The sequence below is a fragment of the Myodes glareolus genome, chromosome 7 (assembly GCF_982192425.1).
Source record: "Myodes glareolus chromosome 7, mMyoGla1.1, whole genome shotgun sequence".
In the NCBI taxonomy this organism is placed as follows: Eukaryota; Metazoa; Chordata; class Mammalia; order Rodentia; family Cricetidae; genus Myodes; species Myodes glareolus.
This window is the reverse complement of record NC_142032.1, coordinates 90,563,802-90,577,895: the sequence shown is the minus strand read 5'-3', so window position 1 is coordinate 90,577,895 and position 14,094 is coordinate 90,563,802. Positions and strand designations below refer to the sequence as shown.

General features: G+C 45.0%; 1 protein-coding gene across 1 annotated transcript in view; it reads left to right on the top strand.

Moving 5' to 3' along the window:
- Positions 1–14,094, top strand: part of Spon1 (spondin 1) — a 300,422-nt gene that overhangs the window by 122,169 nt on the left and 164,159 nt on the right. Inside the window, exons 4-5 of the mRNA XM_048460302.3 lie at positions 3,489–3,562; positions 10,101–10,223. Of these exons, the coding sequence (XP_048316259.3) occupies positions 3,489–3,562; positions 10,101–10,223 (197 nt within the window). The remainder of the gene's footprint in view (positions 1–3,488; positions 3,563–10,100; positions 10,224–14,094) is intronic.

Genomic DNA, 14,094 nt, shown 5'->3' with positions numbered 1-14,094 from the left:
TGTGTGTGTGTGTGTGTGTGCATCAGGCTCTCTGGGGCAGGAATGACAAGTGGTTGTGAGCTGCCTGCCGTGGTCTGAGATCTGAACTTGGGTTCTCTGGAAATGCAGCAAGTGTGCTTAGCTGTCAAGACAACTCTCCATCCCTATGTTTGGTTTTGGGTTTTTTGTTGTTGTTGTTGTTTTGTTTTGTTTTGTTTTTTGGGTTTTTTTTAAGATAAAGATTGTTTTTTTAAGGGGAGTGAGACACCATACCTCTTATATAGCCTCAAGAGTTGTAGACCTGGACAGCTTATAGGAAATACATACCTTCCACTTGAGCCGCTATAAAATTTTACAGTCGTATTCATCTAAAGTTAGGGATAAGGACTGTTCATGATCAGCTTTAAAATAATTGGCTTTGCCATTGTCTTATTTACAGGAAACTGAACCGCACTAGGGCTTTCCTCACGGGGCCTTGCAGAGTTGACTGTGGGTGAGGTATTTAGCAGAATAACATCAAAATTGTGGAAGCCGGGGGGCTTGGCATGCAGTGTTGACAAGTGAAGCCCAGGGTGTCTCAGAGGAAAAGACTTCCAGGGCCATGTTAGTGTATTATCCTGGTGTCGTTTGGAAAATGTCCCCTTCAAGCTGAAATGTTTGAACCCCCTCCTCCCAGAGGTCGTGGAATATTCTGGAGCTTTGCTTCAGGTTGTGGGGCTTTGAAGGACAGCCTTGAGGTTTGAAGTCCTGCCTTGCTTCCTGGTCCACCTCTGCCAAGAGTCCACTGAGATACAAACACATGGTTGGTGGCTGCCACGCTTCTGCCTAAACAGAGCCCTGCATTGCCAGGCCTTCCCTGCCGTGATGAACTGTGTTCCCTCGGACTGCGAGCTGCACAGACCACTCTTCCTTGGCGTTGTTCCTTGTCAGGTATTTTACCTAAGCAATGAGAAAAGAAGCTGTCTCAGTTGGGTTTCTGTGGCTGTAATAAAACATCATAACTAAAAGCAGCTTGGGGAGGAAAGTACTTATTTCATTTTATATCATATCTTATATCATAATCCATCATGGGAGAAAGTCAGTGTAGGAACTTGAAGGCAGGAACTGATGCGGAGGCCATGGAGGAGGACTTCTTACTAGCCAGTTCCTCATGACTGTCTCAGTCGTTCTTACACACCCAGGACCAACCAGCCCAGGGGTGAGCTGGGTCCCCCCCCCCCCAACATCAATCATCAATCAAAAAAAAATACCCTACAAACTCGTCCAACAGGCTAGTCTGGTAGAAGCATTTTCTCAGTTGAGGCTTCCTCTTCCAAAATGACTCTACTTATGTTAAGTTGACATAAAACTAGCCAGCAGAGAAGCTAATATCCCTACTGTCCAGTCATTTTCAAACATTTGTTGGAAGAGAACTTTACTGAAGTAAACCTTGATTTGCCTGGGACTTCTCTCCTACGTGACAGCCTGCTGTCACTCGCTGTCCCAACTGGTTTTCTGAAAGAGCAGATCTGGTTACCTCCATCCTAGGGCATGTCATGTCCCTCAAAGACATCTATCAGACTTGGAGTAAAAGGCCATCTCCCAGCAGGCCCTGGCTGTCGTGGTGATGGGCTCACTCATCTCCCCACTCACCTCACTTTAGCTCCTTGACGTCTATGCATGCCTCTTCCAGAAAGCCCATGCCCCCCTTCCTCAGGGATGTATAAACAATACCCCCTCTCCTTTTCTGCTCCCCTCTGATTGCTTGGTTGGTGCCTCCTCTCCCAGTCTCAGCTGAGCTGTTCTTTGTCAGGGAAGCATTTCCCAGCTTGGTAGGGCTTCCCTACTGCACTCTGTAGATGTTTCCATGGTAGCGCTCAATCACTGTTAGCCTCTATCATTAGCTGTGGGTTGGGTTGTTTCATGCTTCCCCCTCCCGTGATATGAACTCCGAGAATGAGCTGAGTGGCCCCATCTCTGTTGTTCATGAGAATGACCCTGGTGCCCTCCTCAGTGCCAACTGCGAAGCATGCCCTTGGGCAATAATTTGTTGAAAATGTGCCCATAAATACTACAAGAAGACAAAAGGGAGGAAGTTTCTGTGGCTGACACAAGGAGGGAGCCCTCCACTCAACCAGAACTGTGGCTCTTAAGCACGTCCTAGGAGGTCTACTCTTTACCCTCCTGCAGGGGTCTCTAGGCACAGGAGGACACTCTGAAAAGGACTGTTGTAGGTGGCAGAGAGCTCTGATGAATAGAAGGCTTTATTATTTGGCTTTGAGGTAAGGAGGACTATTACTCTCTTGGCCTGAGGGAACTTTCCCACTTAATAGTCAAGAGAATGGATCAGATGATCAAAGTCACTTAGTATAGACAGGAAGCATATTTCATTTGCTCATTTCAACATCTTGTCTCTCTTGGGTGGGGAAAGGCTGTAAAACACATCTGTTAAACTGGTCAGAATTGTATTCTTTTGTGCAAGACTGGATGTAGCATAGACATTTCTTTGGAAAGTCATCTTGGCCTTTGCCCAGACCATTGGGGAAATCGTTTCTACCCAGTACAGATCCCCATCGAGAATGTGGGCCAGCTCCTAAGTCTGGGATCATGAGAGTCAAACAGTTATTCAGTGTGGTCAGCTGTAATGGAGTCAAGGGATGCCTTTATCTGTTAAATAGGGTGAATCGAAGTGAAAATTACCTTTTGATTGAGTAGCATTGCTGAAGAAAATCAATAGAAATGGCTCGAGATTTATCGGCACCGGCTCAATTTCTAAGCGCTGTAGACTCTTAAATTGCTGGAACACTGGGTTGCAGGATCCAACCTTTTCCAGGCCAATGGAAAATAAACAAGAGAGTGAGTTAAAGGAGAAACAGCGTGTCTGCTCTATCCCAGAGGAAAGGGAAAATATGTGCTGACCAAAGCTAAATCATTTGCAACCTCAAAATACGTGTTCCAAATTCTCAGAGCCCACGTTTGACGTGTTTGAGAGAGAAAGGCCACAGCTGACGTTGTCTTTGTTCAGAGTATAGGAGATGATTTTGTCTAGACTTTCAAGAATGATATAGAATGACATTTTTAGAACAAATCAAAAAATATTTTTAAATTCCTCCTTTCCTTTCAGGAAAAGAATTTGATGTGCTTCTAAACTCTGAATATGGTGGGTCTATAAATGGCCTCCATCATTTAATAGGAAGAGGAAGGTAAAATGAGCCATTGAGAAAAGATGCTGAAAATGTCATGATTTAGTTTCTTACCTCAACATCAGTGCTGCCAACAATAGACCAGTATCTAATGCTGATGGTTTCTAGGTGCCTGCTAGGCTGTTGACATACATGTTCTGCCAATGCTCATGGCGATACCATGGTGCAGGTACGGCTTGCCTGTTGATGGATGAAGAAACAGAAGCATGGAGAGCAGGGGGATAACACACAGCGCCACCAAGTCATAGGCAGCTGAGCAAGGACTGCGGTTGACTGTCCCTCCAAACCTGCCCCTCTCATCACTGTGTTGATCTTCTTCCCCCACAGGGCCAGCATTGTACAGAAACGCATTATTTATTTTCAAGACGAGGGCTCTCTGACCAAGAAGCTGTGTGAACAAGGTAAGAGGATGCAGGTGGAGAGGGGCCGGTAAAGGGGGAGCTCTTTCAGCTTGAGTTTGGCTACAGGAATTCAGGCAATGGAGCTCTCTGAGTTCCCCTGGGCTCTGCCTCCTCACGTAGCTCTGATTTTTAATCTGGTTGTGTGCTATGGATAATTGGATCCGCCTTAAGCTCTAATTACTCAGCTTGATTCCCTGGGTAGGAGATAATGTACCTTATATTGGTGCTGTCTTCTTATTTTTGTGAAACAGTGATTATTCTGAAGAGGTTCCTTGGAATAATTCACAGGACTTAATTAAGGGATGCACAGTTGTGTGCCTTTAAAAAGCCTACAGTGGCTCTCTGGGATAATCACCCCCCAGAACTTGTGCACAGTCTAAGTAATATAAGGGATCTTCTCCAAAAGAGACCAGTAGAAGATAAGAGTGTCAGGGGTGAAAGGGTGGGGGATGCTAACCTTGTGATTTTACCATGTTCAAGTCTTATGCATGCTCGGCAAGCACTCTGACACTGAGCTACACCCGTGTCCAGGACCAGAGCATCCTAATGATAGACTAGAGAGGGGTTAAAGAAGCGACCTGGGTTCAGATCAGGTCTGGGCTTAGATCTGCTTCCATTGCCTCCCCCAACCATGTGACTTAATAACATAAAATAGGGCTGCAAGATGGCTCGATGGGTAAAGCTCTTACCATGTAGCTGTGAGGGCTTGAGTTGAGAGCCCCAGAATCCACATAAAGGTGAGCATGGTGCTTCAATTCTACAATCCCATCATCCATCTGTAACATTCAAGATGGAAACCGGGAGGGGAATTCCTAGGTGCTCCCAGGACAGTTGGCCAGAGGTCAACAGATGAAAACAAGAGATCCTGTTTCCAAAGAAGGTGGAAGGCAAGGACTGACACCTGGTTTTGTCCTCCGACCTCCACGGAAGTACTGCAGCATGTCTGCATTCACAAACACCAACCCAGGCATGCACACACACCGTACATGCAAGACTGTGCATGTGCGAGTGTGTGTTTGAGTGTGTGTGCATGGTAGCTATTGCTATCCATATTCAAAAGTTTGTGTATTAATCTGCTTTTAAAAATAAATTTTAAACTGGTTTAGAAGTTATTAGGTAACTCAATAAAAACAGAAAAAGCTCTGTAATTATACAGCTTATCTACCTCCTTATACTCATTTTTGCAGAATTTTATTTGCCTTTTCAGCAATTAGTCTTTTCAGAAGGAATAATCCTCTCTAACTATACAAGTCATAAACTTCTAAGAAATGTTGAAGAGAGTTCTACTGGGGAAATGATAATAATTGCGAATAATTTTGAGTGTTTGCTACGTGACAGGCCCTATCTAAACATTAATTAATTATGCAATCTATACAACAGCCCTGTATGGTAAACGCTATTGGATCAGCCGTATTGTCAATGAAGAGCCTTGGATAGAGACAGTTCAAATAGCTCTTCACAGCCAGAAATGGAGGGCAGGTTGACACCGGGAGGCTGTGCACTGAACCACTGCCCTCTGTCAATGATGCTTCCTCCTGTGATGAGTACTTTACATCTCTGTCTATAGCAGAGCAAAGCACTGTCTTCTTGTGAACAAAACTAAAGTCAAAATGTTAAGTAGACATTCGTGGAGAGAGTTAGATGCTTGGCATCAGGATGGGAGTTCTAGGCGCTCTGGCCAAGAACCAGGCTAACTTCTTGGTGAGCACCACTTCACATGAGATGAGGCCTTCCCTCCAAGTCATTTAATAGACAAATGGTTCAGTCAGCTCTTCTCCAAACAAGGTACATTTCCTCCCTTCAGGCTCTTGGTCCCTAAATGACAACCTCATGCTCCACCTTCCCTCCCTGAAAGTTCTTAGGAGAAATTTCCCAGACACCCCAAAGCAATGGCAGAAATCCCCTAGAGCCTGAGTCCTGAACTTAGGAAGTCTTATCTGAGCTCACGTGCGCTAAAATTCGGCGGGTACCGTGATGGTGAAATAGCATGGTGTGTCTTGGTTGTTTCTCTCAGGCTGAGCTGCTAGGAAAATGGCTAACCATGCCATCAACACAAAGACTCCTTGCAACTTGATGGACTGAAAAGGCCCAGCAAGTCCTCCCGCTGTCGGCTTTTGTGTGCGTATAAATGATCCCTGGAAACAGCAGACCCTTGAGAAAATTAGCATCCAAGTGATCACATTAAGAAAACCATTAAAATATAAGCCAAGCAAAAGGATTTTTTTAATGTATTCAATCACTTAGCAAACTCCAGCTTTTCATCAAGTCTCCATGCTCCCTGCTTCCTTGTTGAGTCCAATCAAATCTGTTCAGGAAAGAAACCATGGAACTTAGAGCTCTCATGTATTGCCCCCAATTACAGCCGTTCATCCATAGGTGATGAAATGCAGCCACGAGGATAAAAAGTGGTGAACACTAGTGTTGTGAGTGCATGTGTGTGCACATTTGTATGCGTAAATACGGGCATGTATTCCAGGCTAGGGGCTCATGATAGTCCAATGAATTTTCTTGTCTTTACTTCCCATCTCTGTTAAGAGTACAATGACAGGCATTTGTGCTACACACCTCTTTTACATGGGTCCTAGGGACTTGAACTCTGGTCCTCATGCTTGCACGCCAAGCACCTTTGCCCACTGATCCATCTCTACAGCCTTTGATTTTTAAAAGCAATGCAAATGTAGAATTACTTGCAATTAAAAAAATAGAGAAAGACAACCTATTCCAGAAAATGGTCTGTGACAGACATATGGTCACACACTTGGGTACCGCGTCACAAACAGAAGGGAATGACAGGAAATGGTGGGAGACGGAAAAACCAGAGAAGAGAGAAGAATGTAAGTAGAGGACAGAAAACGAAAAGAGGATGAGAGAGGGAGAGAGAGAGGAAAAGGGGAGTTGAAGAGCTAGCTGGGTCAGTCAAGCACACGCTTTACAAGCATGAAGACCCAAATGCAATCTCCCAAACCCCAACAGCCACATAGGAGGTTGGATGCCATGGGTTCTACTTGTAAGCCCAGCACTGGAGAAGGAAGACAGATGAATCTTGAAGCTCACTTTCCAGCCAGCCTGACCAGCCTATCTGGCGAGTTACAGACTGGTTAGAGGCCTTGTCTCAAAAGCAAAGTGTACTGGGACCAGAGAAGTGGCTCCAGGTTTACAAACAGATACTCTCTTGTAGAGGACCCAGTACCCGTGCTGGATGTCTCAGAACCACCTATAACTCCAGTTCCAGGGGACCCATCACCCTCTTCTGACTGCCATGCGCACCTGTACTCACATGCAAATAGCTATGTATGAGCACACATGTATATACATAATTTTTAATTTTTTAGGTTAAAAAAAGAAACAAGATGTTTGGCCACTGAGGAATGGCAGCTAAGGTTGTCCTCTCTCCTCCACACACATGAACACTCTTCTACACTGGCACCTGCACATACAGTTCACACATGCACAAAAAACACACACACACATGTACATACACACATACACAAATAAAAAGAGAGAAGGAAAAGGAAGATGATGTGGGAAAGAAGACCTAGGAATCACAAAAGAGGATTTTAAAAGCCAACAAATTGAAGATAGAAATAAAGATGGTCAGATGTGATAGGATTGGCCGAGATGGTACACTCAAAATTTAAAAAGGTGAGGCAGAAGGATTGTGAGTTCAAGTCCAGCATGGGCTACACAGCAAAACTCAGTTTTAAAAGGTAAATCAGGTGCTGGGTGTGTTCAGTAGTGCAGCAGTGACTTACACAACATGAACTTTGATTTGATCCCCAGTACTGCACAAAATAAATAAAGTAAAGCTGGTTGGGGTGGCACACACCTTTATCCCAGCAATCAGGAGACAGAAGCAGTCAGATATTTGTGAGCTCAAGTCCAGCCTGATCTATATTGTCAATTTCAGACCTGTCAGGGATACATAGTAAAAATTACATATGTGTGTATATGTATTATACATGTATTCACGCACGCATGCATGTATGTATGTATGTATGTGTAATAAGTGGGAAGAAAGGAAACCTGAAGCCACACTCCAAGACTGAGGTTACCTGGCTTAGCATCCCATCTGTTGTAACACGGGGAGTATGTTGGTCTTGCCATCACTGGCCCTGGAAGGCCTGCTTTCTTGGCAAAAGGTCTGTCCTTGGTAGGAAACAGTTTCCCTTTCAAACCTAGAAATCTAATTTTGAGATGGAAGCTTATTTTCCAAAGGTCTGCTATAAATTCATTTCTGTAAAGCCCTAGCAGCATCTTTAACTTCGCTGTCTAAATCTAAAAGCTCTTCTGATAAGTCAAGCTCCCAATTGGTCTTATTTTGGGGACTTCTGAAGATCGTTGCTGCCTCATTTAACAGCACCTGATAGTTAAGATTGAAATCTCAGCATGTATCTCTCAGTCCTGAATCCCCTTTTCAAGACTAATTTAGATGTATTTTACAATGTAGCTCATCGTTGTGGGACTGCAAATGGACCGGATCTTCTGGTTCTAGCTACCTCTCTCAAAGTCTACTGGGTGGGGTTTGTCCTTACTACCCAAGCGGCTCACACAGGAACCAAGTCCAGGTTTTATGCACGTGTGGTAGTGGGCAGCTGGCTCCCAGGCATAGACAGCACCCTAGCCTCTGCCCTATTCCTGCTTTGGGTGACTGCAACCCTTTGGAGCCACTTTAGAAGCCTGTGAACTCAGTCACGTCACCCAGCCTGCTTCTTCCTCTTGATGGCTTAGTTACTTTTCTGACGCTGTCATAAAGTGCCCTGGTAAAAACAGCAACAAGAACAAAGTGCTTATTTTAGCCTACAGTTTAGGGAGTTCAGCCCACCATGGTAGGGAAGAGATGGTGGAGCAGGAGATTGGCTTGTCACCTTGCATCTACAAAGAGTGCACAGGAAATGAGGTTAGGCAACATAGCCTTAAGGCCCTCCCCCAGTGACCTACTTCCTCTAGCAAGGTTCTACCTTCTAAATGTTCCATGGTCTTCCCAAACAGTGTCACAAGTTGGGCACCAAGTATTCAAAAGCAGGAACCTATGGGGGATAGTCTACATTTGGACCTCAAGGGATAAGCAAAGTACTTCCTAGAACATATATGAAAAGGGATCAGCACATACAGTGGACTCAGTGCATTGCTGATATCACAGCAAAGTCTCACACTTTGTCTCCATTCCCAAACGCACGTCTATCCATCATTGATTTTGCATGTTCAAACCTGGCGAGCTCAGCGAATTCCTAAAGAGATTGAAAAATGCTGTTTCTGACGTGCAAAACGGTTTTCAGCCCCTTGGCTTCTGCTCTTTGTACAATATTTAAGAAGAAAAATGTCCAACTTGCAAAACAGGAAGATTGATGTTAACACCGCTGGAAGGAGTGCAGAGAAAGTCATTGCAGCAGGTGGCGTCGGCAGGCATTGTCCCCTCTCAGGCAGCTGAGCAGACTGGGAGCACTAAGGCAGCTAGGGTTGTGGGCTTAACAATCAGAAATGCTGAATTTATTCATGTAATCTCTCTTTCCCTACTTATCAGCTACTCACAGCTAAAATGGGGGCGGAAAAGGAATCTTAAGTTTCCCTGGCTGTCGCTACGCTCAGAAGTGAACTCGTGAACACATTTGCAGCTTCCCCCCGCCTCCCAGGATAGTCTTTGAGAGCACTATGAGAGACTCACTGCATACGACTCCCTCTTAATTTCCAGCAATTCTTTAAGCCTCCGTTCACTCTCACTTTTCTCCCATCCCTGCGTCTGCGCTGGTCCAGCGTTTGGACCCTGAAAAGTATTTCTGGGGAAAATAGATATGCGCTCTTCTCAACATCTAGTAGAGAGATGCTAGTGTGAAAGAGATGGGGAGGAAGCCAGGATAGAGAAAGCCGGGGTGAGGGCTGGAGAGGCAGTTCCCTGGTTAAAAGTCCTTGCTCCTCTTGCAGATGATCCAGGTTTGGTCCCCAGGGCTTGCATCAGGCATTTTGCAATCATCTGTAACTCCAACTCCAGGGGAACTGACATCCTCTTCTGGTCTTCTCAGGCACCTGCACACATATGCATTCACACACACACACACACACACACACACACACACCACAAAAAAATCTTTACAATGAAAAGAATACCTGGGCAGTGGTGGCACAAACCTTGAATCCTAGCACTTGAAAGGCAGAGGCCAGCCAGCCTGGTGTACAAGAGCTAGTTCCAGGACAGCCAGGACTGTTACACAGGAAAAGTCAGAAAACCAAACCAAAACAAAAGGAGTAAAAGCATTGATTTCCCAAAAGTCTCCCCATCCTAAAGATTCTAGACTCTTGGTTCCATAGAATACCTCAGATTATGAGAGCAAGAGCTTTGATATTTTTTTTTATTTGAAAACTAGATACTCATATATTTGAGAACTATAAGTTCCACAGCAATCCAAGCGCTGGTCCTGAGTCTTACAAACTGGTACAAGTGCACTGTGTCTTCTTTATGTGGGGATCAAGGATGCGACAAGCGGCCACAAGACTGCCTCTTCCGAGGCCCCCACTGACTTTGTAACTTGACTCCCTGTTCCAGATCCCACACTCGACGGGGTGACGGACAAACCCATCTTGGACTGCTGCGCCTGTGGAACTGCCAAGTACAGACTCACGTTTTATGGGAACTGGTCCGAGAAGACTCACCCGAAGGATTACCCTCGTGAGTACAGCGGTTACTTGATGGTTCATGGGAAGCACACTGTTAGTGCTTTGTCTGATCACAGGATCCACGGGCTGAGCTGGGTCGGGCCTGCTCGTTATTAGCCACTGATTTGTGAAACTTGCACCCCAAGAAAGCACATTCATGGTCACCTGCAGACATAACCCTGGTATGCTTTTAGGGTTTTTGTAAAACGTTGTTCTAAGAGTTTTGTCTGAGGTTCTTAAAACAGTTCCTGAAGTCCAGTTACTGTATCTGCAAGCCAAGTATTTTATAGCCTCAGTCCTCCTAAAACAGCTGTACCCGTGTTATAGAACAGACCATTTGTGGGGGCTGGAGAGATGGCTCAGAGGATAAGAGCACTGGCTGCTCTTCTGGAGGTCCTGAATTCAATTCCCAGCAACCACATGGTGGCTCACAACCATCTGTAATGAGATCTGTCACCCTCTTCTGGCGTGCAGGCATACATGGAGGCAGAATGTTGTATACATAATAAATAAAATAAATCTTTAAAAAAAGAAAAAAATAGACCATTTGTTAGAGAGAGCTGGCAAATGGAGTCCCTTGACTCCATAGACAGTGTAACAATTACTCAGTATCCTCAACCATAGTAAGGTGTCAGTCATTAATCAATACACCAATTCTCTACTGGTTCCAGATGTCACCTTCTAATGCTGCATGGCACCAGGCTCAGAGCAGCCAATACCAATCTATGAGAGTTGTCAGGAGGCCCCAAACTTGCTATGCGGGGACTAGATACTACAATAGGACATTTTTTTAGTCAGGCAGTTGTCTAACAAGTCTGTAAAGAGTCAGGCACTGTGCTAAGCCTTAAAGACATGATAGAAAGAAAAAAGACGCAGTGCAAGTCCCATATTATTTAGGGCCCGTGGAAAGTCAAGTAATCACAGGAAATGTGTATCTGTGAATGATGGGCTGAGTACACATTATGCAACACGTTTGTTGGTGGCATATCCTTGAATTGGAAACTACCCTGTTTCATGGATAAACTTCTTGAAAACCAGAAAGACGTCGCCATTTGTTCAGATAAGCAATGCTCTGCCTTCGCTCTAAGACCTGGGAGGGCCCATTCTCTGTGGCCTTGGGAAGCAGGCTTGCTGTGGGTGGTACTGGGCGTATTGTGTCTGGGCAAGGCCTGATTTGTTCTGAGGCATCTGTTTCCCTCTGAAGTTACCACAGCTGGGAAGAGCTGCAGAAATGGGAGAGGAGATGAAAAAGAGGGAAAGGGCACATGGCAGGGACTTAAGTAAACCCCGGGCATATCAGAACCTCCCTGGTGCCCACACAGCCCACCCAGTGGGGACTGCAGCATTCCTGGCTAGATCAAGGCTTTATAATTTAATTTAACCCACATAACGTTGAAGTATGGGATCTTAACAGCCTCTGGCTGTTCATTCCTCAGACTCTAGGATTCAGCCTGCTCTGCTCTCAACTGGGTGGGAGACCTGTGTGAACATGGCAGGGGACACTTAGAGCCAGAATGCTGGGGCCGGGGGATGCCCTACGGTGTCCCCACTAACAGAAGAGAAAAAATGGCTGGGGTCATTACTCATCTTTTGTGACCCGAAGGAGTTTTTCTCATTTCTGTTTGGCCACTGTTGTCTCCCAGAATTTAGGTGGTAGGGGGGAGAGTACAAAAATCATTGTTTCTGGGCCTCTGGGGCAAACCACAGGCAAACCTACAGAGAATTTCTGTGGTGTCGCTGAAAGCTTAATACATGCAGCAGATGTGTGCTCCTGGTTCCTGGGATTGTTCCGTTGTCAGGCATCACATTACAGAGCCAGGCTCTGCCCTAATTTCTCAGTTGGAAAAATTCATCGCCAAATACAGACTAGCATTTACCACGGTGTGTGGGATTATCTCCTTGGGAAGTTTCTTCCCCACAAGACTGGGAATTCTTCTGGGAGGAAAGTCATGATGTTTGTCCCTGCACGTGTCCCTTCCCGAGAACTGGGTGGCAACTGTGGGACACACCTGCTGCCATCTGAGAGGCAGGGGTCGAGCAGACACTGAATCCTGATGGCCAGTCCTGAGCAGAGAGCATGGATCAGACCTTCCTCGGAGGGCAAAGGGTGAATGTAATACCTGAAGTTCTGGGGCCTCTGGGAAGGACACAGGCAATGTCAGTGGTGGCTTCTGCTGATATAAGCTGCAGGGATAATTCTGTCTTGATAGCCAGTCCTGTTGTCAGGCCAGAGAAGCTTGCTGACAACCAACTGTCAAGAGCCACGTCCCTTGTATCCTTTTAATTAGTCATCCAAAATGTCATTTTCCAAGCAGGCAGGGACCTGGGGACAGTGGTTCTCAGCCTCTTTAGTCTCTGTATTCTTTTAACATGATTAAGAATCACAGAAAGCATAGATATACTTCTGTTAAATCTCTCATTGTTCACCTTAGAAACAATGAACTTTTTTAATTAGCAATTTTTAAGTACATATAGTAGTAATAAACGCATTGTATGTTTAATAAATTTATCACATGTTAGCATAAAGACATTATATTTAATTAAAATTATTGTGTTATCCAAAAAAGTTGTGAAAAGAATATCATTGTTCTCTGTAGTGTGTTGGGGGAAGGGTCACTTGTTCGTCCTGGCTGCCCAGCCACAAAATAACCACTCAGAAAACCATATTATTTGCAATACTGTTTGGCCAATAGCTTAAACGCATTTCTAGATAAACTCATATCCTAAACTAACCCATCTCTATTATTCTGTATATCGCCACATGGCTGTGGCCCACCAGCAAAGTTTCAGCATGTCTATCTCCAGCGGCGGCTCCATGGCGTCTCTCACTGCTTGGCCCCTTAGACAAAAGGACCTCCTACATCAGTTGTGCCTGTCTGGACTAGTAGAAAGCCCATGGACTGTCATTCACCTTTGTTTCTGCATTCATCCTATTGTGATATGTTTTTGACAGAAGTACACGAAGAAAATTCTAAACAACATGCATGGAGAAAGGAAGAGTGTTTTGGAGGGTTAGAGAGATGTCTCTGTGGTAGGGGCACTTGCTATTCTCACCAAGGCTCTGGGTTCGATTCCATGCACCCACAAGGCGTGGCTCCCAGCAACATGCAACGTGAGTTCCAGGGAATCTGATGCCTTCTGCTGGCCTCTGCTGGCCTCTGCTGGCCCCTGCACACATGTGATGCACATGCAGATGAGCAAGCATGCACACATATGCACACATACACATAGAAACAATTTTAAATAATATTTCCAGATGCCAACATATAATCTTTGCTACTATACCACAAACTACTTCCAAGTCTACCAATAGCTGAGTTTCGCTAAGTCCAGTTACAGTGTGGGATATGAGGCTGTGCCAATGGGTTTGTATTCTGGGACTCAAAACCACTGTTCCAGATGGATGGTTTACAAATCCATGATGGTGTAGTCCTGACGCTGACCATTTGGAAAATACCAGCTTATTGACAATCACAGATGATCCAAATGCCAAGACTTCACATTATCAAAATCATATCCATTTCCATATCATTTCCTGACAGAGCCCTTCAGGAAAGTGTTGGAAAACCAGGAAACTCTCAAGTTCACAGTAACAGCCAGAAGTTGTCCAAGATTCTGACTTTTGCTTGAAAACTCAAAGTTTATTACGGGCGACAGATCCTGGCAGTTGTTTTCCTTGAAGTGACAGACTCGCTTCATATTTTGAGAAAAATGTCTGCCAAATTCCCAAGCCTGCATAGCCGTAATTTGCCTATCATTAGTTCTTTCAAGTAAAAATGATGTTTATGAATGTACAAAGTGGCTAGTCTGCCTTGCACCTAATAGAAGCATTAAGTACATCTACTGAGGATGATCAGAGTCCATAGAGAAGAACTTCTTTGCGT